The following is a 26,522-nucleotide window of genomic DNA, read 5'->3' as shown; positions in this document are numbered from 1 at the left end:
GTGGCCCTGGAGAGGAGCAGCTCTTCCGAAGTGACCTCAGCCAATTCCTTACCTGGCTTTGGAGAAGGGATAGAAACCATTCTTGACTATTGCTTCAGAAATATGGGCCAAACCCCTTCTCATCCCTGCTGCACACACACACACATACACACACACACACGAGACTAGGCAGGAGCAGTAGCAAGATTTTATTAAAGTTTCTGGAAAAACGAAGGAAGGCCAACCCATAACTGCTTTTTGAAGTTGCTACTCAACCTAACCCACATGGTGCCACACCCAGTTCCAAGGTCACCCTTAATAGGAACCTTATAAGGATATCTATCCATCACTCTTAACATTTCATCTCATAAGGGATTCACCCATAAAAATCATCAATTACCACAGCCTTTTGCCTGCTCTAACCACCGCATTGACCTCTAGGCTTGTAATACACACTCCAACCACTAGAGGCACACTTAGCAGCAACAAAAAGGGACTTCCTCCCCTCCACCCCCTCCACTGGGGATCTACAATAACAGTGAGTCTCAACATCTCCCTCCTTGAAAATTCCAGCTCCTTTCTGCTCCTTGGAAGTTCCTGACCTGGGTCTGTGTGTCCGAGGCCAGACCTCCAGCAGCCCCAGGCAGCGCCACACCTTGGAATTTAGCCAGACTCACTCCCTGCCTTGGAGAAAAGAGGAAGTTTTGTTGGGCTTCACCCACCGCTGGTTTTTCCATGGTGGCTCAGTTGGTTAAGCATCTGCCTTCAGCGCAGGTCGTGATCCTGGAGTCCCAGGACTCAGCAGGGAGTCTGCTTCTCCCTCTCCCTCTGCTCCTCCCCCTGCTCATGCTCGTGCTCTCTCTCAAATAAATAAGAATCTTTAAAAAAAAAAAGGTAATAACAACCAACATTTATTTAAAAAAAAATATATATATATAGTGAGATGTGATTTTAAAAGACCAACGGATGTTATATATTGCTGGTGACAGTAAAACTATCACAGGCTTCCTGGATATATCAAGAGTCATAAAAATATTTGTACCATTTGACCAGTGGTCCTGTTTCTAGGAATTTATTACAGAAGATGATTGGGGAATGTTTGGAATAGAAGGAATTTCCAGAATCAACCTCTGTTCCTGGACCAAAGGTTAAAGCTTTTGAAACTGGGGGGAAGCGGGGACTTTGAGTCAAGGATAATGGAATAAAAGCAGTAGCCAGAGAGAGACTTTGAGGCTGACCTGGCCACACCGAAGCCTTCTCTGTTCCTCCAGTTTCCATTTGTTGGCAGGATTTGCCCCCATCTGTCTGCCTTCAGTTCCCTTATCACCTCTCGAGGGGCTCCACGAGGGAACTGCTATGGTCTGAATGTTGAAAAAATTCATCTGTTGAAAACCTAATGTCCCGAGCGATGGTGTTAAGAGATGGGATTTTCGGGAGGTGAGGAGGTCATGTGTGCAGACCCTTGCAAAAGGCATCAATGCCCTTATACAAGAGGCCTAGAAAGCTCCCTCGCCCCTTCCGCCATGTGAGGAAACAGCAGAAAGCCCGCCTAGAAGGCGGACTCTCACCAAACACTGAATTGTTGGCACCCTGATCTTGGATTCCTCAGCCTCCAAGACTGTGAGAAATTTATTTTTGTTGTTTACAAGGCACCTAGTTTGTGGTGTTTTGTTCAAGTAGCCCGAACAGACTCAGACAGAACCTAGGAGGAAACTGTTGCCGAGTGCATGAATGTGCACACACGTGTGTAAGGTGCACGTGTGCGCGTGTAGCTATGATAGCAGAGAATATATGACCTATTTCCCCGTGTCCCTTCTCCCCCCATCCCCATATTTCCCAAACCAGAACTTGGGACATGTGATTTGATAGGAATTTTCGAATTTGGGAATTGAGGTATGTGGAAAAAAATGAAATGAGGAAACACTTTTTCATCTTTTTAAATTAAAAATATATAGTGAGGGGGCACCTGGGTGGCTCAGTTGGTTAAGCATCTGCCTTCAGTGCAGGTCGTGATCCTGGAGTCCCAGGACTCAGCAGGGAGTCTGCTTCTCCCTCTCCCTCTGCTCCTCCCCCTGCTCATGCTCGTGCTCTCTCTCAAATAAATAAGAATCTTTAAAAAAAAAAAGGTAATAACAACCAACATTTATTTAAAAAAAAAAAAATATATATATATAGTGAGATGTGATTTTAAAAGACCAACGGGTGTTATATATTGCTGGTGACAGTAAAACTATCACAGGCTTCCTGGATATATCAAGAGTCATAAAAATATTTGTACCATTTGACCAGTGGTCCTGTTTCTAGGAATTTATTACAGAAGATGATTGGGGAATATTTGGCAATAGAAGAAAGTGCTCATAAATGACAGTCATGCCTCTGGCAAGAAGACTGCCTGCCTCTGTGGCATGGAAATTATGAATAGGAAGACTTTGTAGCAGAATAAGAAAAAAAGTATGTATATTTATGTCATATCATTACTATTACTTTTTAAAGAAAATGTTTTATTTATTTATTTATTTGAGAGAGAGACAGTGAGAAAGGAAACACAAGCAGGGGGAAGGGGAGAGGGAGAAGCAGGCTTCCCGCTGAGCAGGGAGCCTGATGCGGGGCTTGATCCCAGGACCCCGGGATCACGGCCTGAGCTGAAGGCAGACGCTTAACGACTGAGCCACCCAGGTGCCCCTCTTTGCAAGCTTCTTTGCCCCACTCTTGGGCCTTGTCAAACCTGTGCTTGGGGGTGCCTGGGTGGTGCAGTTGGTTAAACATCTCACTCTTAGTTTCAGCTCAGGTTGTGATCTCAGGGTCCTGGGATCAGCCCCACATCAGACTCCGCATTCAGTGTGGAGTCTGCTTAGGACTCTCTGCCCCACCCCCCTGCACTCTCTCTCTAAAATAAATAAACCTTTAAAAACAAATAAATAAACAAATCTGTGCTTGTATAGAAAGCAAAGGAAAGCCAAACCAGACACAGTGGAATTTGGATTCTAAGAGAGAGAATAAGAGAGAGGGAGGGAAGGGGAGAGAGAGGTGGGGGAAGGGGATGGGGGCTACTGAGGGAAAGAGGGAAGGATGAAGGGAGGGAAGGAGATAGATAGGAGATGGGTCCTCCCTAGGAGAGCAGGCTTCCATTGACCTGCAGGAGGGATGAGGGAAGGTGATGAAAAATGATATAATGGTTTATAGAGGTCTTGTCCTTGTTGGTGAAAGACAAGGAAGCATCTAGTTTGCTACTCTTCTGTTTATGTATTTTGAACTCAGGTCAGTTAAGAATTCATACTTCCCATAAATGAGAAGACAATAGCTCATTGATAGGAAATGTTCAAAAACTGAGTTTTTTCTCTGTGTATTCTTGACCTATAGATGAAATTTTAGAATTGAAGCTATAAGCCCTGTTTATATGTTTGTGTCTGGGTATGTAGTATTTTCTTACCTTCAGATTATCAAATTTGTTAGATTATAAATCTCTTCCAGGACCTCTATTCTGATTGAGATTTATTTATCTTAGAGATGGGAGCTTATATAAATTGAACATTCCTAAAATTCCCCCACATTAAGGAAATTGAGCCTCTAATACTTTCAATGTATAGAAAGTTAGTTAGTTACACACTAACTCAAATGTTTTAAGAATTCAATACCACATAATTTATATAAATTTTTTGTATGAGACTAATTTAATACTGTTTTAACAAAAATAGCTATGTCTTCTATGAGTTATCAGCGTTAAGTATAAATTTACATTTTATTCTATTTGGGTATGTTCTTCCTAAACTACTACAGATTTACTGATCAAATTAGCTAGCACCACTTCTATTTAATGTTTAAGAATATGAAAAATTTGTGTTTAGTCAAATTGAATCGTTATTCTGATAAACTTAAATTTCAAGAGTAATTATATTTTGTAGTGTGTCAACTAGAAGATAGTGTCCAATACCTTTAGGTAACCTAAAATCTTGGACTGATTCTAAATTGGGTTCAATAACTGATATTCATTTAATTCCTAAATCCCTTTTTAGTAAAATAAAATGCTGAAACATTATTTCAAGCATAATTTTTAGCTCTTTATATGGTACTGAAGGCTATATATAATATATATATATATTTAAGGGTCTATTGATAAACATGTCCATTTTTGCCACCTTGAAAAGTTATAATGGATGTGTATGGATATAGAAAGTTGTACCTTTGCAGAAAGGAATTTTATTTGAGTGGCCAAAGTTAGCTAAGGATTGATGGGTTTATTTATATGATTTTCAAAAAAAGTTTTAGTGTTAAATATTATACTGATGCCAAACTAGAATCTGGCTTTCTCTGTAAAATGACAAAATTTTCGGGCGCCTGGGTGGCTCAGTCATTAAGCGTCTGCCTTCGGCTCAGGTCGTGATCCCAGGGTCCTGGGATCGAGTCCCGCATCGGGCTCCCTGCTCGGCGGGAAGCCTGCTTCTCCCACTCCCCCTGCTTGTGTTCCTGCTCTCGCTATCTCTCTGTCAAATAAATAAATAAAATCTTAAAAAAAAAAAAAAAAGACAAAATTTTCCTGGATTATCAGTCTTCTCTTAATAAGGGCTTGGTTAAAGGTTTTTCCTTTTTTTTTTTTTTTTAAGATTTTATTTATTTATTTGACAGAGAGAGACACAGCAAGAGAGGGAACACAAGCAGGGGGAGTGGGAGAGGGAGAAGCAGGCTTCCCGCTGAGCAGGGAGCCCGATGCGGGGCTCGATCCCAGGACCCTGGGATCATGACCTGAGCCGAAGGCAGACGCTTAACGACTGAGCCACCCAGGCACCCGGTTAAAGGTTTTTCTTTACCTTCAGAGTTATCTGTTTAGAGGGCAAAGATTCTGTGTCTTATCAGAATAATTTCTTATGCTTTAGGTTGACTTTATCATGTCCTTGATTATTTAAGTGAATAAAGTCCTCTCACTTTTGAAAGAGCTAAGATTCTTTATAGTCATGTTTCCTTTTATGTTAACTTTAACAATCTTTTTACCATCATTTTAGTTAAATGTGGTAGCCAAGGGGCTGGCTCAGTCAGAGAAGCATGTGTCAGGGTCATGAGTTTGAGCCCCACATTGGGTGTAGAGATTACTAAAAACATAAATAAACTTAAAAAGAAATGTGGTAGCCAAGTATTGTTTTTCAATAATCGTGATCCTACCTTAAGTGCTCAAAAGTGACAGAAGCTTTTGATATTTTGTCTTCCCCAAATCAGATCCTCTCTTAAATGCATATTGCTAAGTGAAAGAATCACCAATCTGAAAATGCTACATACTGTAAGATTCCAACTAAATGACACTCTAGAAAAGGCCAAACTATGGATACAGTAAAAAGATCAGTGGTTGCCTGGAGAGATGGGTGGCGAGGGAGGGGTGCCAGGAGGTGGAGAGTGGGGGAACAAATAGGCAGAGCACGGAAGATTTTTAGGTCAGTGAAAATACTCTGTGTGATACCATAATAATGGATACATGTCATTTCTTTTATAAATAAAATCTTAATAAAAAAATAAAATCCTAAAGAGTATCTTTCACACCTAAAACCATCTTTGAGATTTCCCAGAGGGTCCCAAGAAAATCACTTAGGATTTTTTCGTTTAACTTTGTAAAAAGAGAGGTATTACAAATAATTAGGTTTATCTGATATGTTACTATTAATGAGCAACACAGGAAGTTGGTTAAATCAAGAGATGCTTTTGTTTGGGTAAAATGTTATTAACAGGGCGCCTGGGTGGCTCAGTTGGTTGGGTGACTGCCTTCGGCTCGGGTCATGATCCTGGAGTCCTGGGACCGAGTCCCGCATCAGGCTCCCTGCTCGCGGGGAGTCTGCTTCTCCCTCTGACCCTCCTGCCTCTCATGCTCTCTGTCTCTCATTCTCTCTCTCACAAATAAATAAAATCTTAAAAAAAAAAATGTTATTAACATAAAATTTTAAGAAATTGTATGCTGCATAGGAAGTTCTAGAGAATTGTCAGTGCCCTAGCTGTCCATGATATGTTTCTATTTATCAGAGTCCTGGTGCTGCTTTATGTAATATTAGACAAAAACAGGAAAGTGTTATCAATCATAATTTGTTGTTTTAAAAATGTTAACTTGATTGCAACTTTACTTCTTTGAATCTAGCACCTTGGAGGCCAATGGTTTTTTTTTTTAAAGATTTTATTTATTTATTTCACAGAGACAGAGATAGCGAGAGCAGGAACACAAGCAGGGGGAGTGGGAGAGGGAGAAGCAGGCTTCCCCTCAAGGAGGGATCCCGATGTGGGACTCCATCCCAGGACCCTGGGATCATGACCTGAGCCGAAGGCAGACGCTTAACGACTGAGCCACCCAGGTGCCCGAGGCCAATGGTTTTTGATTAGAGATTCACAGCACTTATTCATGGGATTTTATTAATACACAGGCATTTATGACCTAATCCAAATTTACAGACTCTCTTTCCTTGATACTGACATATTCTTGGTGTCAAATAAAAGATCAAATCCAGATTTAGTAAGGAGTGATTTTCTTTGAAGGATTACTACCAGGGTGACAGTGGAGGAGGGATGATTGTAAGGTGGGGGGGCAGCATATGAGACGACTGTAAGAACCCCTAAGATCGGCATGCGTCACATGGGTTGGGCAAAAAGAGTTTTCTTTTATAGAAAATAATGGGTGTGAGGAAGTGGGATGAAAGAGTGGCATGATAGGATAGTAAATCAGAGTTTTACCCTGAGGCCAGCCTATTCTCAGGAGGGTTTGTGTGCTGGCTCAGGCTGAGGGGGGGGCCAAAGTCCAGGGGCCTATGGGAAGGACAGAATCTTAACCAAAATTTGGTTAAAAAGCATTTTATTGCCATTGATCAGTGGGGACAAAACAATTCAGCTAGTCCTTTATGAGGCAAAGCTCAATGAACTCCAAAAAAGATAAACTCAATGAGACCTACACTGAGACATATTAGAAGCAAATTTTCAAAAGACAAAGGACAAAGACAGCATCTTAAAAGCCGCAACAGAGAAGCAAATCGTCACATACAGGGGATCCTCAATAAGAAAATAAGCAGATTTCTCATCAAAAACTTTGGAAGCCAGAAGGCAGTGGACCAGGATATTCAAAGTGCTAAAAGAAAACCCTGTCAATCGAGAACTTTGTATATGGCAACAGTCCTTCAAAAGTGAGGGGGAAATTAAGATATTCCCAGTTAAACAAAAATTGAGAGAGAGTTTGTTACCGTAAGACCTGCCTGGCAAGACATGATGAAGGGAGTTCTACAAGTTGAAATCAAAGGACAGTAACTCAGCTCCGTGCTTAGCGTAGTCTGCTTCTCCCTCTCCCTCTGCTCCTCCCTTGCTTGTGTGTGCACTCTTTCTCTCTCTAAAATAAATAAATAAATAAAATCTTAAAGAAAAAAACAAAACAAAACAAAGGACAGTAACTCGAAGCCACATGTAGAAGTAATGATCTCAATAAAGGTAAATACATAGGTACTTATTAAAGGTAGTATTATTGTAACAATCACTTGTAACTGTACTTCTGTTTGCTTTCTACATGACTGAAGAGACTAACACATTGAAAGAAAAACAATTACTAGTATAAAAGCTAATATTACTGTAACTTTGGTTTCTAACTCCAAATCTTTTTTTCTACATAATTTAGGAGACTAATGCACTTAAAAGAATCATTAGTTTATGTTTCGGGACACATAATATATAAAAATGTAATTTTGTGACTTCAATAACTAAAAGGGGTAGGGACAGAGCTATAAAGGAGCAGACTTTTTGTATGTTATTGAAGTTAAGCTGGTATAAATTCAAATTACAGTTATAACTTTAGCATGTTCAGTATAATCCCCATGGTAACCACAAAGAAAATAGCTATAGAATATACACAAACAGAAATTAAACTCTTCACTACCAAAAAATCAACTAAACACAAGAGAAGACAGTAATATAGGAGTGAGAAACATGAAAAGCTATAGTGCATATAGAAAACAAATAGCACAATGACAGAAGTAAGACCCCACCCTTATCAGTAATTACTTTAAATGTAAATAGATTAAACTCACCAATGAAAAGATCGAGATTGGCAGAATGGATAAAAACATGATCCAACTCTATGCTATCTACAAGAGACTCACTTGAGATCCAAAGACACAAACAGGTTTAAAGTGAAAAAGCTATTCCATGCAAATAGTGACCAAAAGAGAGCAGGGGTAGCTCTACTAGTATCAGACCGAATAGCCTTTAAATCAAAAAGGTTTACAAAGAAGGATATTAAATATTGATAAAAGGTTCTGTACCACAAGATGGTGTAACAATTATAATCATTCACGCACTTAATGACAGACCGTCACAATACATAAAGCAAAACCTGACAGAATTGAAGGGAGGAATAGGTAGTTCTACAGTAGCAAAGACTTCAATACTCCACTCTCAATAATAGCTAGAACAACCACACAGAGACAAGTTAGGAAACAGAGGACTTAAACAACACAATAAACCAACTAGATCTAGCCTACATGTACGAACACTCTACCCAACAACGACAGAACACACATTCTTCTCAGGTGTACATGGAACATTTTCCAGGATAGATCATAGGTTAAGGCCATAAATTAAGTCTCAATAGATTCAAAAAGATAGATATTGTACAGAGTATCTTCACCCACAACAGGATGAAGTTAGAAATCAATAACGAAAGTGCCTGGGTGACTCAGTCGGGTTAAGTGACCACTCTTGATTTGGGCTCAGGTCATGATCTCAGGGTCCTGGGATTGAGCCCTGTGTTGGGCTCCACGCTCAGCACAGAGTCTGCTTCTCTCTCTCCCTCTGCTCCTCCTCTCACACAGGCTTACTCTCTCTTTCTCTCTCTCAAATAAATAAATAACATCTTTAAAAAAAAAAAAGAATCAATAACAAAAGCAAAACAGGAAAATTCATAAAACTGTGTAAACGAAACAATACAGTTTTAAACAACCAATGGATCAAAGAAGAAATCATAAGATAAATAAGAAAATAGAGATGAATGAAAATGAAAACAATTAAAAATAAAAATAGAACTACCATATGATCCAGCAATTCCACTTCTGGATATTTATCCAAAGGAAACAAAATCACTCTCAAAAAAAAATATCTGCACCCCCACATTTGCTGCAACATTATTTACAATATCCAAGACATGGAAACAACCTAAGTGTCCACTGAGAGATAAATGGATAAAGAAAACATGGGGTGTGTACACACGCACGCACACAGGAATATTATTCAGCCATAAAAGAGAAGGAAACTCTCTCAGTTGTGAGAACATGGATGGACCTTGAGGGCATTATGCTAACTGAAATCAATCAGACAAAGACAAATACTGTACAATCTCACTTACATATGGAATCTAAAAACAAAACAAAATAAACAAAAAACAAAAAAACCCAAACCAACCAAACTCATAGATACAGAGAACAGATTAGTTGTTGCCAAAGGTGAGAGGTAGGGAGAGGATGGGTGAAGTTGGTCAAAAGGTACAAACTTCCAGTCACAGGAGAAACAAGTCCCGGGGATGTTATTTATAGCTTGGTGACTATACTTAAATACTATATTGTATATATATATATATTTTTAAGATTTATTTATTTATTTGAGAGAGCGAGAATGAGAGCGAGAGAGTACATGGGGGGGGGAGGGTCAGAGGGAGAAGCAGACTCCCTGCCGAGCAGGGAGCCCGATGCGGGACTCGATCCCGGGACTCCAGGATCATGACCTGAGCCGAAGGCAGTCGCTTAACCGACTGAGCCACCCAGGCGCCCTGTATATTCGAAAGTTACTAAGAAAGTAAGTCTTAAAAGTTCCCATGGAGAAAAACAAAAAGCTTGTAACCATGTGTGGTGTTGGCTATTAACTAAACTTATTGTGGTAATCATTTTGTGATACGTACATATATCTATGATTATGTTGTACACCTAAAATTAACATATTATATATCAATTATGTCTCAATAAAAAAGAAGAAAAAAAAACAAAGAAAACTTAGCAAAGAAAACAAAACACCTAGCTGTAAGAAGGAGCCTCTCTAGCTCCCCAGTGTCCCTGCAAGCGCAGTGGGGATCCCAGCCCTGCATCTCATCTAGCAGTAACAAAGCAGCTCCCCCACAGGGCCTGCTAAAACACAGTATTTAAATAAGATCTAGAGTTTAGTAGATAATACTCAAGATGTCTAGGTTTCAATCAAAAGCATTCAACGAACATACCAAGAACCAGCGAATTCTCGGCTTGAATGAGAAAACACAACAGATTGTCAACATTGCGATGTCCCACAGATTAGAATTGTCTAACAAGGAATTTAAGGCAATCATCATAAAAATGCTTCAGTGAGCAATTGTGAACACACTTAAGACAAATGGAAAAAAAATTCTCAGCGAGGGCCGCTGTGTTGCATCTTGAGGGGTCCCCCTACTTCCACAAAACCTTCTCTGACCACGAGTCCTGTGTTGCTGAGCCCTCTATCCCAGAATTCCTGCAAGAACAGACACCACCTTAATTACAACACTCCTGGTCTCTGGTAGGTAACCTTGTGTGTGTGTGTCTTGCTTCTCTAGTGAAATTCTGGAGGGAAACTCAGTGTCTCTCTTCCTATTTTATTTTATTTTATTTTATTTATTTTTTTAGAAAGAGAAAGAGCACACACAAGCAGGAAGGGGGAGAAGCAGAGGGAGAGGGAGAGAGAATCTCAAGCAGCCTCCACACCCAGCGCAGAACCGGACGTGGGGCTCAATCCCAGGACCGTGAGATCACGATCAGGGCTGAAATCAAGAATCAGACGCTCAACCAGGTGAGCCACACAGGCGCCCCCCCTCTCTCTCTGAAAAACCTCTCTCACAAATCCCAGCAAACAAGGGTCACAAACAGGCGTACTTCACAGACAGGGGCTGAAGGCTCCCCAGTGAAGCTACGATGACTAGCACAGCACGCGAGGCAGAATCTACACTGCAGTCAAACAGGTGGAAAGCAGTAAAATACACAACAGTCATTTCTACCAAGCAGGTTTCAACACTCAGGGCACTCAGGAAAGAGTGGAGAATGCCAGGCATTCGGATCAGAATCCCTCTCCCTTCAAGAAAGCTCCGACATTTCTTTTCTACTTACAGGCCCGAGAAGAATGTGCCGGACTTCCATCTGCGGGACATGCAGCTCCTGAGTCTACTTCACCTGCTAGGGAGCCTCGCTCTCACACGGGGGCCAGCACTGGGCACAGCAGCGCAAGAGTGGTTGATGGGGAAGGCTTCCTCCTACCTCTGGGCCGAGGGGACTCGAGGGTCCAAGGCCACCTCCCTCCTGGAGTGACCTAGCTTCAGGATGTGGCTGATGGGACCCCGCAGAAGAAAATGCAGACCTTGGGCATAGGTCTCTGAGAGTCTCAGTGTGGCTGGGGAAGGTCAGCCTCTCCAGCCTGGTCTGTGAGCTACGCAGGGGGAGAGTGAACCCAAGACGAGGAGCACCTGATGCTGGGGGCTGGGGCGAGCACGCACTGAGCCTTATCGCGGAGCCACCATCCCAGCAAACGACAGCATCAAACCAGACATGATCTCCAGAAATTTATTGGAAACACAATACAAATTGATTAGTAGATGGTATCTACTTACAGACAGACAGTCCACACTAATATCACGCTCTGAATGAATCATCCTGGGGAAACACTCATGACCACTGATGCATGGTCTGGGCTAGTGTTCTCTGGCAAGGCAAATCAGAAGTTCGGAGCAGAGGAACGGAGGGGAAGGATGCACAGAAAACTGGGACATGGCTTTCCTGAGGGGAATGGTGAGGTGGGGTTGCTAAACGGGTAAATTCCCCCAAGGGAAAACAAGGACAACCGTGGAGAATAAAGGCTTTACCCCTCCCTTCCAAAAACATTTTCCTCTCTAGGTGAGTGAGTCTACAAAACCCCCACGGGGTCAGCTCCTGCGTCTACTCTCACCGGGGTCTAAGAATAGCATGGGGCATAAACAGCAGGCTGGACATGACACAGGACAAACCGAGGCCACGTACATCGCAGCCTGCTTGCCTCAGACCTGCTCCTCTTCCCCCCCCACCCTGCTCTGAGCGGCGGGGGCTGACCGCTGCAGTGTGCTTATCCCAGGACCCCAGGTCAGCTGGCTTCCAGCTGGGTTTAACTAACAAGAGGCACCTGAAGAATCTGCAGGGCACGAGAAAAGGAGAAGCCAGGCTATTTCTCCCCACACATGCCTGGGGGGGGTTGTTTCCAGCAGTGACCATGCCTCCTCGAGGCCCCAGGTCCCACCATATAGGCCTTCTGTGGTCCCCAGTTCCTCCCACTGGACCTAGTCCCCGTGCTCTGGTAACGTGGCCTCCACCAGCCTCTGGGGGTGGCTATTTCCTGCTATTGCTCCCCACCTCTGAGTTTGGCCTCTTCTTGTTTCTGTGTTCAATAATTCTCTGGATTAAAACCCCTGTTTTAAATATTTGGAGTGGCTTCTGTGTCCCTGGTTGGATGCTAACTGATAGAAACCGGGCTGTGGGCAAAGTAGAATTGTGAGCGGTGGGCTAAAAACCAGTCTGTCCTCCTCTTTTGCACCATCTCTGGGGGTGGGCAGGTGGTGACGCAGAATGGGAAGATGGCTTGTGAGCTTTTTGTGTCCTCATCCAAGGGAGCACAGACCAGGCTCAGCACAGTGCCACCGGGCACATCTGCCGTGGGCCGTGCAGACAGACCTGCATGTCTACCCCACGAGCTCGCTGCACCATGGTGACCTGCCCCCAACACACACAATGGAGACACTGTGGCCCCAGGAAGGGGTGGCCGGGAAACCCTCTCAGGACCAACTGCTCAGAACGGCCAAGGCCAATGTTAGAGGCTCCTTGGTGTCATTTCTCTATTCCCTTGAGTGTTCAGTCAGAATGCTGGGGAACTTTCCAGAGATGAAGTGGGAACATAAAGATCTTAGTCAACATCCTCTTTGTAGGAGGATGAGGCTGTAGAACAGGAGTTCTTACTACAAGGTGAAGGAACGGCTTTCTTGGTACACGTGGCTCAAAATGAGCTGCGCTTTTACCAAAGCTAAATGTGAACTACAACTAGGGTGGGGGACTCCTTGTTCTCTCTGCAGACTGGGCTTGGCCTCAGCCTCCAAATCTCTGGGGCCCGGATGAGGAGGGCCTCTCCCAAGAGGCAGAGAGAGTGAAGCTTGGCAGCAGAGTCACAGAAGTGGACTGCTCTCCAATCAACAGTCACATTTCACATGGGTCAGGAGAGGAGCATGAAAGGGCCAGGTAGCCATCGCACCTCCTGTGTCCATGAGTGACAATAAGTCCAGGGCAGGGCACTGAGACAGCTTTCTCGTGTTTTTCTTTAGAGAGAACACACCATGTGGCGTGTGATGCAGAGAGCCAACTGCCTCGTCTCCCTAGGTCTTTTCAGAGGGGACTTTTCTCTGGGGAACCCTGAGGACAATCCCTGTCACCTCTGCCCCACTCACTGGGCACCTCTAACACAAGCCAAGACCCAGAACAGCTCCAAGAGTTGGCATTGGTGGTGACACATCCCCAGGTCACGCTTGCAAAAGCCAAAGATGAGAAGCAACGCCTTAGAAGAGAAGCCACTCTGGCTGCAAACTGGAGAAGGAAAAGGCAGCTTGAGCTCTGGGCATCGCCGTCAGCCATCATCCATCAGGTTCTCTTTGCTGAGCTGAACCCAGACTCTGAGCATCTGGGCATCTACAGTGTCATTGTCATTTTAATGATACCTCACTCTGCTTGGGGGGCGGGGGAGTGTCAGCTCAATTGTAGTCATTCTGTCTTGCAACCACTTGGCTGTTTGGCCATCCAGCTGCAGTCCCCAGGGACAGCTCAAAGGCCAGAGACTCCAGTTTTCTTTCACGGTGCTGTGAGCCTGTCCCTGCAAATGGAGGACAGGGGAGTGGCCAGACTCATATCTGCTTGGGGAGTTGTGGGGAACTAAGCTATTCCTACCCCTGCAGCTGTGTGCACAGAGCTGCAGAATGGCCAGCCTGTGGGGCCAGCAAGCGCTGGTGCTGAGGGCAGACAGGAAGAGCCCAAGCCAGCGAAAACTGGGTCACAGGCACATCTCCCGGGGCCTAGGCACGTGTGTTCACAGAAATGTCTGGGCTGGAAGGGTGGGGGGGCTTGTGGTGTCGTATATGCACACTCACCTGCAAACACACTTCTCTCATTTCACCCTCCTAGGCCAAACAGATTCCGTCTGCTTAAAATAAACCTGGGGGGTTTGTGACTCGTTGAAGGACTAACCTGGCCGCAGTTGCTCGGCGGCTGGCTTGGCTGTCAGGGAATAGGGCAGTCCGCGAATGGCTTGTCACGGTGATACACGCGGTGATACACACGCTCAGCTGTTTCAACACCTGCTTTTGCTGGAGCTGTTTGGGGCCAGGCAGAACCAAGTAGGACACCAGCTTCTCTCCAACAATAAAATACAGATGATATGAAGAGTTCACAGGCTTACTGAAGAAGATTTTCTTATTTTTTGTCAGAATCTCATAATTCTGTATCTAGGAGGGGTAGAGGAGGGAGAGCCAAATATAGGATGCAGGGGTGAGAGCAAAACTTCCCCATTAGAAAAAAATAAAGATGAAGCCTATTGAGAAAAAGCCAAGTGACAGTAACGGCAAAGATAGGGGAATGTCATGAACTGCATACACTGGCACTTTCCTTGAGAAAAATCCATTCAGAAAGCTGCCATGTCCCTCCTGCAGACCATCATGGCGCCGACAACAGGGCTGAGCGGACACATGCAGGGCAGCAGCAGCTCTGAGCTCCCAGCAGCTATGCTGCTGGAGGAGCCGCGGTGCCTGGGAGCGGAGTGCTGGAGGAGGAGGAGGCTGAGGGGCTCCCTCGTCCCCTCAATTTTCAGGCAGGTCCCGCTGTGGGACAGTGAGGTCTCTGAGAGGAAAGCGAGGTGACATTGATTCACACATGGAAACGCGACTTTGGCGCCGTGCACTCCTAACAGTTTCTTCCCCTGCCCCACCGAGTCTCCAGGGGGCACATGTGAAGGTCTCCCACTGAAATGTGCTGGAAATGGGGCTGCCTCCTTCCCGGGCATGACTGTGAACATCAGTAGGACAGTGTAGCGAGTCTTGGCTTATAGTATGAAATAGGGATAGCTCAGTCTGACACGCAGCATGTGAGTTCTGGGGAAGGAGAGAAATGGGGTCAATGTTAAAGCAGTTCTGACAGAGGAGGCAAAGTGAGATCAAGGACAGAGTCAGCCCTCCCACCCACAACGTCGCCAACGTCAAGGAAAGGCAGTCAGGCATTAATTCAAATAAAAGCTCACGCAGGGTAGTTTCAGGTTGGACCAAAGGGAAATCTAATTGAGGCCAAGAAAATATGTGAATGACACTGAAGTATCCTAAAAGCTGGGTTTTGGATGGGCAGGTGTGGTGGTTACTGCCAAGGTGTACAGCATACCAGGCAGGTGCCGATATGCTTATCAAACCTACATCACGGGCAGTCTCTGACCAGACACTAAGGAATGGGGAGCACAATTGGACTGGAGGAGACACAGTGTGATCTGAGGTAACCATAAATAATCACAGTGATGTGGGCACTCAGAGGCTAGGAACACTTTTTCCTGTAGGAGGGGAATGAATCTCAAACACCCACCATGTCATAGTGGCTCTCATTCCCACCCCCTCCCTCTCCCCCTGAAACCTTCAACTCTCCTTCCCAGAGTTGGTCCTCTAGAGACTCTCAAGAGAAATAAATAATAAAAAGCAGAAGTGGCCTGCGCATCACTACCATCTGGTATTACTCACTAGGTTGTGAAACCTTTCACTTGGTTATTAGGAAGGTGGCTAAGAGGGAAGTGGGGGTTGTCTGCTGAGATGGGACCAGGAGCCCCAGCCAAGGGAGAGGACATAGGGATGCTCACCTTCACAGCCTCCCGCCATCCTGAGGAAGGTCTGCAGGATGGAACAGAGCTGGGCCTTCACTTCATGAGCCTTTCTAGAATAGGGGAGATATATGTACACAGCCTGGTATTTGATAGGGCTCAGCAAATACGTGTTAAATAAAAACCAAGATAATTCAGTTTCGGACTCAGGCTAACCTTTGCTTCATTGAACCTACTGTGGGTTATGTAACTGCATTATTTAACAACTTTACCAGAACCTGTGAGCATCAGAAAGGTTAGGAACTTGCTCAAGGTCACACAGCAAGTAAGTTGAGGATTTGAACTCAGATCTTCTTAATTCAGGTCAAGATTTCCCTGCTACACCAAGCTGCCCCATTCTCCATCCATCCCAATAAGAGCATACTGTCCTTGTCAGTGTCTATGTGAAGGGTTATGTATGTGTCAGAACCTCCAGGATTTCTTAGAAAGCTCTCTCTCTCTCTCTTTTTTTTTTTTTTTATGGGGGATGGCGGGGGAGGAATGCTCTGTTTTTGTCCAACCCCTGGGGAATTAAGCCATCTGCAAGAAGAGCCACTTATAATAGTTTCCCAAGTTTCTGTTCTGTTTCGGTAAATTGTGCTTCCTTTTATTTGTGCCAAACTTACCTGCTTCTGTTTCAAAAGCAACCTTCTAGCATTCAGGTTGACACCAGCCTACTTCACACTGGCTGTGGTTTTAAGTTGAGACATGTCACCACCCATTCCCTGCTGTAGAATCCCATCTGCCCTTGTAAGGCTATCACTTCACTGCCCCCTGCTAGGAGCTTCCTCAACCCCACTGCATTTCCTTGAAGGAACAAGTGCCACATGCAGGGTCCAGATGCAGAGGCCCCAGCACAGCAGAGAACCCTAGGAGGAGATGTACACCCTTTCTTAGGTCTCCTTACTAGACGATGTAGCCCTTTTTTGCTTATAAATAAATTCTCAAAAGCATTAATCTACACTTGCTACTTTTGTCTATACTAACCCTGATTCAGAAGCACCTGTTTTTCTACAAAAATTTCCCTCTTGGTTTCACTCTTTAGAAGTACTTCATGTCCATGGACTTGGAGATTCTGCACCCCAGCTAATCAATGCAACGAAAACCACCTTCTTGAATCCAGCTGCTGGATTCTGAGTTCATTTCCCTCCCTTCTGAAACCCAGAGGCAAAACCACCATCAGAATTTTGGAGGCTGGAAAGCAGATACATGAGTGATAACAGACTATGCACTCAAGAAAGCCAAACCTGAGGCTGGCAGTGAAGAAAGCCAAGAACACAATTTGTCCAAAGGGTCTTCAAATGGCTCAGGAATTAACACCAGAGACCTCTGGCAGTGGGGAAGGGAGACTGAAGCCTGGAGATTAGTTGAAGGCTGTTGAGAAGCAGGTAGACCCCTAGAAGCCCTCCTGGCTCCATACTCTTAGGCAATTGCCTGCCTGCCACAAGTCTGAATGTGTGTCCTCTGAAGAGGACCCAAAAGAGGGTCTCAGTCTCAGGGGACACCATTTGAGGGCAGGGCTGGCCACTCCAAAATTGAGGAATCAAGTGAACATACGCCTAATGGATGATGAGACCTCCAGTGTTCTTCCCATTTAGTTCCCAGAAAGCATCCTGCTAAACCTTAAACTCTGGGGGAAGAGACTGTTCTATGGTCTGGTGTTTGTGTCCCCACAAAATTCCTATCTTGAAATCCTAATGCCCAATGTGATGGTATTGGGAGGGGAGACCTTTGGGAAGTGAGTAGGTCATGAGAGTATAAAGAGACCCCACAGAGCTCCCTAGCCCCTTCCGCCATGTGAGGACACAGAGAGAAGTCAGCAGTCTGAAACCTGGAAGAGGGCTTTCACCAGAACCCAACCATGCCACCACCCTGATCTTGGACTTCCTAGCCTCTAGAACTGTGAGAAATAAATCTCTGTTGTTTACAGTGATCCATCTGCAGCATTTTCTTATAGCAGCCTGAATGGACTACGATAGATGGGAAGACTCTTCCTCTGGGAAACGGGACCAGTCTATGAGAGCAGACCTGGAAACAGTGGCATTTGGGCCACCCAACAAACAGCCCAGCCTGATCACCATACCATGAAGCACACCAGAGGCTCCACCCACAAGCAGAACACAGAGCTTTCAGTTTGATTTTAGTCTCCTACTCTTAAACATTAGTAAACAACCACAGGTCACCAGGGGAAAACCTCCAACATAAATGTCAGAGACCAAAACAAAGAACAAAGAGAAGAATTAAAATTGGAGGAAACAGACTATTCATAGACAAGAAAACTTAAAAAACAGGAAACACTATCATTAATATCTTCAGAGGAGTAAGAAAAGATACAGTATCCATGAAACACAGACCGTATGTTATTTAAAAAAAAAAATCATGAAAAAAAATGTAAAAAAGATATCCCTTTTTATTTTACAAACCTAAAAGCCAGGAAAATGAAGCTCTGGGGCCAAGCAAAAATTGCACACTGCTGCTGAATTACCAAATATCGAATAGCAAATGTTCCAGCCAGGGAATGGACGTACACGTAGATTCAAGTAAAACACTGATGGAAAAAGTCATCTGTTACATTTTTTTTTCATGAATTTGCAGAGAATTACTGAGCTGTTACTCCCCTCCCCCTGCCCCCCATTATAATGGTGTTTACCAAACATACCAATAATTCACTACAATTCAGACCTTTGAAAATCTAGCTTTTGGTGTAGAATGGAAAGTTAGATGCCTCAGTGCCCGAGACAATATACTCTTTGATAAAGCTTTCTACAGATACACTTTTTATAGGTTATTTTCAGTATATGTCAACATCCATGTCTTTTGTGAAACGATAGGCTAAAGTAATGGATCACATGGCTGTACCTTTTCCACATACACGTAGGATGGATAATTATTGTATATTAAGGTGTGATTCTTTCCTTATCTTTAGTGTTAACCTACCCAGACCGGCCCCTCTAACACGAGTCGATAAATGTTGTCCTGCCCACCGGTGGTTTTGATGGCTGATTTCTGCTGCAGAAGGCAACATGATTGTAACAGAAACAGCTATTTTCCCCTTTCCATTCTTCGTGTTCCCCTAAAATAGAGTTTGAACAAATATTTTAAAGGTGCAAAATACTATTAGAAAGTACTATTTGAGGGGTGCCTGGGTGGCTCAGTTGGTTAAGCGACTGCCTTCGGCTCAGGTCATGATCCTGGAGTCCCAGGATCGAGTCCCGCATCGGGCTCCCTGCTCAGCGGGGGGTCTGCTTCTCCCTCTGACCCGCTTCCCTCTCGTGCTGTCTCTCATTCTCTCTCTCAAATAAATAAATAAAATCTTTAAAAAAAAAAAAAAGTACTATTTGAAATGAACATTATAGGAATCTCTTGGCATAACAGCCACAGAATACTTTATTGCTTGGCAGAAGAGACAAGAGGTGAGAAGAAAGTAGCACATTAGCTGGATGAGCGCTTTTGTCGCCCAATATAAGCAAGTGCGGTGTACACACAAGTATACTCTGAATACGTTATTTCCACTCATTTAGCACAAATAAATCGTTTGGTTTCACTTGGAAATGGAAAAAAAAATTGAGGGGCACCTGGCTGGCTCAGTCGGAGGAGCATATGACTCTTGATTGCAGGGTCATGAGTACAAGCCCATGTTGGATGTAGAAATTACGTAAATAAATAAAAACAAACTTAAAATTTTTTTTCTTAAATTGATAGAACCAAGGGGAGTTGGCAGAGAGCCTATAGGAAGATTGAAGAGTTCTACATTCTATAATCGTGGGCTAATTTATTTTGGGCTAACCCTCCAGCCAATAACAATAATAAACTCTGGATAAAATATTTAAAAAAAAACAACTGAAGGTTCTGGAGAGCAACCAAAAAGCAGGCAAAAAATGAAGGGGATATGATCCTTGAAAAAAAGGTGAGATTCGATGAGATCCACCCCTAACTGGCTTTTCCTTTAGGGACACTTCCATGCAGTACAAAAGGAATATGGCTCAAGCAGAAAACTGGAGTCTAACTGGGCTAAGGAATCAGGGAGAGTCCAGTTTGAGGCTGCTAATATAGCTGGAAATACAGGAGGAGATCCCGGAAAGGAAGAGGACAGGGAAAGGGAAGCCGCCAAATCTATATATATATACTCCCCTCAAATCACGGGCTGGTTCTGGAACTATGCATTTATGAGGTGGGACTCCAAGGAGTCCAGTGGGAAACATCAGCTGAAAGGCTAAAAAAGGCTGAGCAGCAACCTCAGCAGCTGTCTACTGCTGGGAAGACAGATTTTGGAGTTTAAGTTCTGCCAAGTAGGAGGGATTGGGCAAATAATTTGGTCTTTCCATTGAAATCTCATGGGACTAAGAGCAAAACTGAAATAAACCAGACCTTTTAAAGTTTTAAAACAAGCCTCCAGAGAATCAAGGTGACCTACCAAATTAATTGCTTGCTAGGACAAAATGCAACACTCTGCAAAGGAAAATAACAGAATCTATAAAAAAAAGATGAATATAATGGGTAACAAAATGGTATATTTTAGGAGAAATACAAAAGAACTAAATGGAAATTCTAAAACTGAAAAATACAAAATCTAAAATGAATAATTTGTTAGATGGGATTAATAGCAAATTCAATACTGCAAAAGAGGGGCCCCTGGCTGGCTCAGTCAGTAGAGTATGCAACTCTTGATCTTGGGGTCGTAAGTTCCAGCGTGTTGGGCAAAGAGTTTACTTAAAAAAAAAAATACTGCAGGGGCACCTGGGTGGCTCAGTTGGTTAAGTGACTGCCTTCAGCTCAGGTCATGATCCTGGAGTCCCGGATCAAGTCCCCGCATTGGGCTCCCTGCTCAGCAGGGAGTCTGCTTCTCCTTCTGACCCTCCCCCCTCTCATGCTCTCTCTATCTCATTCTCTCTCTCAAATAAATAAATAAAATCTTAAAAAAAAAATACTGCAGAAGAATCAATGAACTTGAAGATCTCTAAAAGTTATTCAGACTGACAAATAAAGCATATAGTAATATGAGTCCATTTATATAAAATTCTAAAAAATGTAAACTAATCTGTGGTGACAAAAAGCAGACCACTGGTCACCTGAGATGAGGTAGGGAAGATGCGGTGGGTGGGAGGGTCGATTATAAAGGGTTATAAGGAAATTTTTGAGGGTGATGGATAAGTTTATTAAGTGGATAATGGATGGCTAAGTGACTGGTGGTTTCCTGGTACATACATACATTATACTTATCAAGTTGTATATTTTATTTTATTTTATTTTTTTGAGAGAATCTTTTTTTTTTTTTAAGATTTTATTTATTTATTTGACAGAGAGAGACATAGCGAGAGAGGGAACACAAGCAGGGGGAGTGGGAGAGGGAGAAGCAGGCTTCCCACGGAGCAGGGAGGCCGATGCGGGGCTCGATCCCAGGACCCTGGGATCATGACCTGAGCCAAAGGCAGACGCTTAACGACTGAGCCACCCAGGAGCCCTCAAGTTGTATATTTTAAATATGTGCAGTTGAGGGGTGCCTAGGTGGCTCAGTTGGTTAAGTGTTCAATTCATGATTTCAACTCAGGTCATGAGATCCAGCCCCAGGTCAGGCTCCGCACACTCAGCGGGGAGTCTGCTTGGGATTCTCTCTTTCCCTCTCCCTCTGCTCCTCCCCCTACTCGCGTGCACACATGCTCTCTCTCTCTAAAATAAATAAATAAATTAATTAATTAATTAAAATCTTTAAAATAAGAAATATATGTAGTTGAATGTCAATTAAGCCTCAATAAAGCGGTTTAAAAAAGAAATGATAATGGAAAATAGCTTTATGGGTTTTTTAAAAATCTGGTGGAATAACAGGTGCTGGCTTTAGAGATACTGCATAAGAATCATTCTGAGTTTAATAAAACTAGAAAAAAATCATTTAAAAATAACCCTAAGAAGGATAGGAGAAAAAAGAAAACTGGTGTGATCATGTTAATATCATACAAAATAGACTTCAAGACAAGGAGTATTAACAGAGTAAAAAGAATCATTTCACAGTGATAAAAAGGTAAAAAAGACATAAAAATTATAATTATATATATATATATCACCAATAACAGAACTTTAAAATACTGAGGCAAAAATTGACAGAATAAAGGGAGAAATAGACAAATCTGGTTGGAATATAAAGTTGAGAGTCTCCCAGAAAACTGGAGAGAAAAAAGAAAATTGGAGGACCAGTGTAGGAGGTCCAATGTCCAATATCTTGACCCTCTCTTCTTCTTCTTTTTTAAAAAGATTTTATTTATTTATTTGACAGAGAGAGCGAGAGCAGGAACACAATCAGAGGGAGTGGGAGAGGGCGAAGCAGGCTTCCCGCCGAGCAGGGAGCCCGACGCGGGGCTCGACGGGGGGCTCGACAGGGGGCTCGACGGGGGGATCGACGGGGGGCTCGACGCGGGGCTCAACGGGGGGCCCGACGCGGGGCTCGATCCCAGGACCCAGGGATCACGACCCCAGCCAAAGGCAGATGCTTAACAACTGAGCCACCCAGGTGCCCCTTGACCCTTTCCTCTGCTGTCTGATTCCAGATGCCTAAAATGTGGTCAGCCCTGTTTCCCCAGGACTCTGGGCTGTGCTCCCTGGCTGCCCTGGGGAGGGGCTCCTGTAGGCACTCAGCAAAGCTGCAATCAGACTGTCATGGAAACTCTCAGGTTATCCTCTTCTGGCACCTCCATTTAACAAAGTTGCCTTCAACCTTGCTCCTCATTTTTACATTAATTACTTTTCACATTCATTTATATGTAAATAATTGTTGATAAAAATAAATATTTGGTTGAGGCAGGAAAATGCATAGATTATAACTCAGATGTTTTCTGAGCTTAAAGAGTACTCAGTCATCTGGAAGGAAAAACAGGAAACAGGAAAAGAAAATAATAATGAGCTAGGTTGGGAAGCTTAAAATGAACCCAGTGGGGGGTCCCCGAATCAACTAGACTGTGACAAATCTTTCCATTTCCATTGCCCTGGGGGCCTCCAGATTCAGAACACTTCTCACTTCCATAGTGGGATCCAAAGAGACTGCTCAGGAAGATACTTAAATCAGTTGGTTTCTGGAGTTGGTCTTTACCTCCCCGGGGCATCAAGATCTAATACTGATGTCTCAAGGGCCTTCTCAGACATATGTGCCAGCTCTTTGGATGGATGGGTCGCGCTTCTTCTATGGAAGAGTTGTTCCTTAGGGACTTAATCCTCTTCCTCTGCTGTCTTCCTCAATCTCCTTTCCCAAGCATCTACACTTTCCCGAAAAAAACACAGGATAGCTCTCAAGTTAGAGGTTCACTATCTTTCTCAGAGATTCACCTTCCACATATCACCGAGAATGGGAATACATTGGGAGAGGTTGGTTAAAAAGGTTTCCTCTAATGTCCCTTGCAGGTAAACAGAGACACTTTATTGAGGAGGACCCTTGAGCAACTACCATGGACTTTTGTCACTCTTCTATTGCTCAGAGGGTGTGAAGTCTAGACCTCTTACAGGCTCGCACACTAGTATATCCCTCAGGAATAGGATAAAAGTATTCTCTGGGAGCAACTGATATTAGTAAACCCAGGAATGGTCCCAGGTGTGGCCGATTTGGCACCCTTCCAGAATATTCCAAAACACCAAGTTGTTAATTACTCATGCCTAATGCATTTGGGTCTGTTTTTCTCTACAATGCCACCCCTATGGATTCACAGTATGAACGAACATCCACTGCCCTCACATAATGCTTCAATAGTCCTGAAACTCTCTAGATATACTAGGTACTCCGCTATAATTACTTCACATTCAATAAACCCCGGGGCCATAATGATCCATTAGAAAATACTGGGGAAAAAAGGAAATTCAAAGGCACTTTTATCTATGAAACTAGGTTGTAACATTACATCTTGAGACAAGGAGATCAGAGGCGAATCCAGGGACACTTGATGTTCTTCCACAAACAATATTTTGGAAGATTAAAAAAAAAACTGTATTCTTTTGAAAGGCTATAAAAATGTTGACAGAAGGCAGCCTGGGCCCAAGCATGCCTAGGAATGCCATCAGCTGTTGCTGGCAGTCTATTTTTATTGGGATTTGTGAACACAGCAGATGCATTCCCAGAGCTCTCTCACTGGTACAATGGGCCTCATCACCACCCATTTCTCGGAGTTGGGATGCAAACAGTTGGAGCTGTTGAATCACTGATTCAGAAACAAGTCATCCAAAGGACAGTCTTCACACCCCAGATCATAATATTGTACTTAGAGGCATCCACACTGGATACCCTCTTCATAGGGGACTCAGAAAAATGATATTACTCAATGTGGAAAACAAATAAAGAAAAAAATTTAGATCTACAGTGTATTCACACACCCCAGAGGAAATAAGCCAGAAGAAAGCAGATTAAAAGGAGCTTATTGTACAATTCATCAATTTCCTTGGCTCAGGTGTCCTGATTCTGTCCCACCGAAAACTCACCTCTCTCCTGAGCCTGCTGCTTTGGTTTTCCTGACACTGAGTCCTGCTTCAGTGGTACCCCTGGGACAAAAGCCGTATCATCTCAGAAAAAGAGGAAAAGAGCACACTCCAATTGATGTCCCTTTGTCGTATGACTACAAAACAGAAAGAAGTTGCTCTCCGGGGTCCCCATTTGATAAAGACAGAGACATAGCAGGCGATCACCCTGTCCCTGGTCACCTGGGCCGCACAGAGGAAGACCTGCTGACTGGGGCGGGGAGGGCATTTTCTTAGGGGTAAGGAGACGATGAGAGATGCCTGAACAGCCCATCTGCCCCTCTCCTCTCTGGATTTTTTCTGACTCAGCCTTCCCTCTGAAAAAAATGCCACTGTCTCAGGATGATGAGGTTCCATCCCCTCTGCGGTAGGGTCTCTAATTGCAAGAGCCTCCAGGGAACAAAATGAGCCCTCTTTATCGAACTAATTTCCTGTCTTCAATACTCCTTTAAATAACTTAATCAAAGGCAATTTCTCTTTATAGATACTGGGCCCTTCTAATGTGCAAATATGCTTTGGAACATACCCATTTACTTTCAAGCAAACCCATGAGTCATTTTTTGAAAATCATATTTTTAGGTAAGAAATAAATGTAGTTTTAAGAAAAGTGTTGACATTTTATTTACATACAGTCCACATATGACTACAAAAGCGTTGGTTGATAATCTTAACAATTTTCAAAATACAACTTTAGTAATAGCTCTTCTTTAAAGGGTGGGGGGCAATAGAATCTTAGCACTTAATGAATCCCTACCATGAGTCAGAGTCAATGCTGGGTATACCACATAATTTAATTTAAACACATTTCACCTTTAGGGGATTCTGTGAATCTTCTCTTATTTCTTTTTTCTCCCCTCTCTCGGACACTAATGTAGTTCTTATGCTCTCCTTTCCAGAAACAGTAGGGGCTGTGATATGGGCCGAAGAGCTTCACAGAGGCAGGAAATGGAAGGACAGCTTTAATCAATGGTGGCTTACAACTCACAGGCTAAGCACAGAAAAATGCCTACTATGTTCCTCTCTATATTTCCAAACACACACCCATCTCCAATACACAGAAAACATAAACACCTCCCAGGTACTTGCTGCACTCAGCACCCAAATCTGGGTCCTTATTCACCCATTGGAAACAACCCTGGAGAGGAGCTTAAATCCCATCTCTGCTGTTTGTTAGCAGGGGGGCTTTAGGCAAATCCCTTAACCTCTTTGAGCTTCGGTTTGTTCATTATTAAAATGCAGGCTGTAACACCTACCTCACAGAGAGTCTGGGAGATCAAGTGCTATAAAGTCGGTGCAATATTTTTAACCATTATCACAACTCCATTAAGGCAAATGAAATTTGTACTTTACAGAGGAGAAAACAAGTTTAAAGAAACTAAGTGATTTACCCAAGGCCACACAGGACGTAATCAGAGAAGGCAGCAGTTAATCCCACCTGATTCCAAACATTCGGAGGTACTTTTTTTCCCCATGGCGCAGATAAATTCCATTTCCCTTGCTACCCTCTCTTCTGGGCTCTCAGACATGGAAAGGCTTTCCAGTAATTGCTCTTCTATCCCCACCGATCTCAGGGCCTTCATTACTCACAGCCACATGGAGTTAACCACATGGGCCAAATGTGGTAGGTACTTGGTTTGCTGGCAATAAGAATGTCATCAAAGCATCTGTGAGTCAGAAAAGGAGACAGGATTTGGAAAGCACATGACAGCATGTAGCACACCACTGGACCAACAGCCTGACGGACGAGAATGAGGTGTAGGGGACTGACTGGTAAGGGACCAGGTAGATCTCTGTTTTGAAATTTCATTTTTCCTGTCATTACTGACCCCAAATAATGAGGCCTCTTATGTATGCAGATTCTGTTTTCACCCTTGGAGCTTAAGTCCCAATAGGGGCGTCACAGAGGGGTATGTGGGTTATACTTAACAGAAGACACAGAGGGCTGACTCCCAACCACCAGGGCCTTTAAGTGGCCAGGGCCAGACAAAAGCCAGTGACTTTCAGGAAGATGATAAGAAGCTGTCCATCATTTTTTTTTTTTAATGTCAGGTAAAAATCCTTTCTACCAACAGGAATCCGGACCCTTTTTCTCTTCATCATGAACTTCCAACTGAAGGTGGAGGCTGAGGGAAGGGTGCGAGCCACTGAGAAGGGGACAGGAAGCCCTAAAG

At 43.6% G+C, this 26,522-nt stretch overlaps 1 protein-coding gene and 1 long non-coding RNA gene across 8 annotated transcripts in view; one reads left to right on the top strand and one right to left on the bottom strand.

Annotated features, from left to right (window-relative positions):
• The first annotated feature begins 1,270 nt into the window (after window positions 1-1,270).
• On the top strand, window positions 1,271-11,403 carry LOC135361736 (uncharacterized). Of its 2 annotated transcripts, none has more exons than XR_010405546.1 (3): window positions 1,271-2,430; window positions 10,605-10,767; window positions 11,084-11,403. It is a non-coding gene; the product is annotated as an uncharacterized LOC135361736 (long non-coding RNA). The 2 variants fall into 2 exon arrangements; XR_010405545.1 differs by lacking the exon at window positions 1,271-2,430 and adding an exon at window positions 10,361-10,497 and having other exon boundaries at window positions 11,084-11,400.
• Window positions 11,404-11,416: 13 nt separating this feature from the next.
• MTA3 (metastasis associated 1 family member 3) overlaps window positions 11,417-26,522 on the bottom strand; it is a 172,647-nt gene continuing 157,541 nt past the window's right edge. For 3 of the 6 annotated variants that reach the window (XM_045884487.3, XM_054509694.2, XM_054509695.2), the window contains exon 17: window positions 24,939-26,015. In XM_045884487.3, coding sequence (XP_045740443.1) covers window positions 25,951-26,015 — 65 coding nt within the window. In that variant the 3' untranslated portion in view covers window positions 24,939-25,950. Of the gene's footprint in view, window positions 15,122-15,845; window positions 15,939-24,913; window positions 26,016-26,522 lie in introns of those variants that run through there. The other 3 variants (XM_064572163.1, XM_045884488.3, XM_054509698.2) reach the window with 3 other exon arrangements.

This window comes from Mirounga angustirostris, unplaced genomic scaffold, assembly GCF_029215605.1.
Source record: "Mirounga angustirostris isolate CCGP_5_RB_7025 unplaced genomic scaffold, mMirAng1.0.hap1 SCAF_10, whole genome shotgun sequence".
Classification (NCBI taxonomy): domain Eukaryota; kingdom Metazoa; phylum Chordata; class Mammalia; order Carnivora; family Phocidae; genus Mirounga; species Mirounga angustirostris.
Note: the sequence above shows the minus strand (reverse complement) of the source record. Positions and strands in the feature narration are given on the sequence as shown.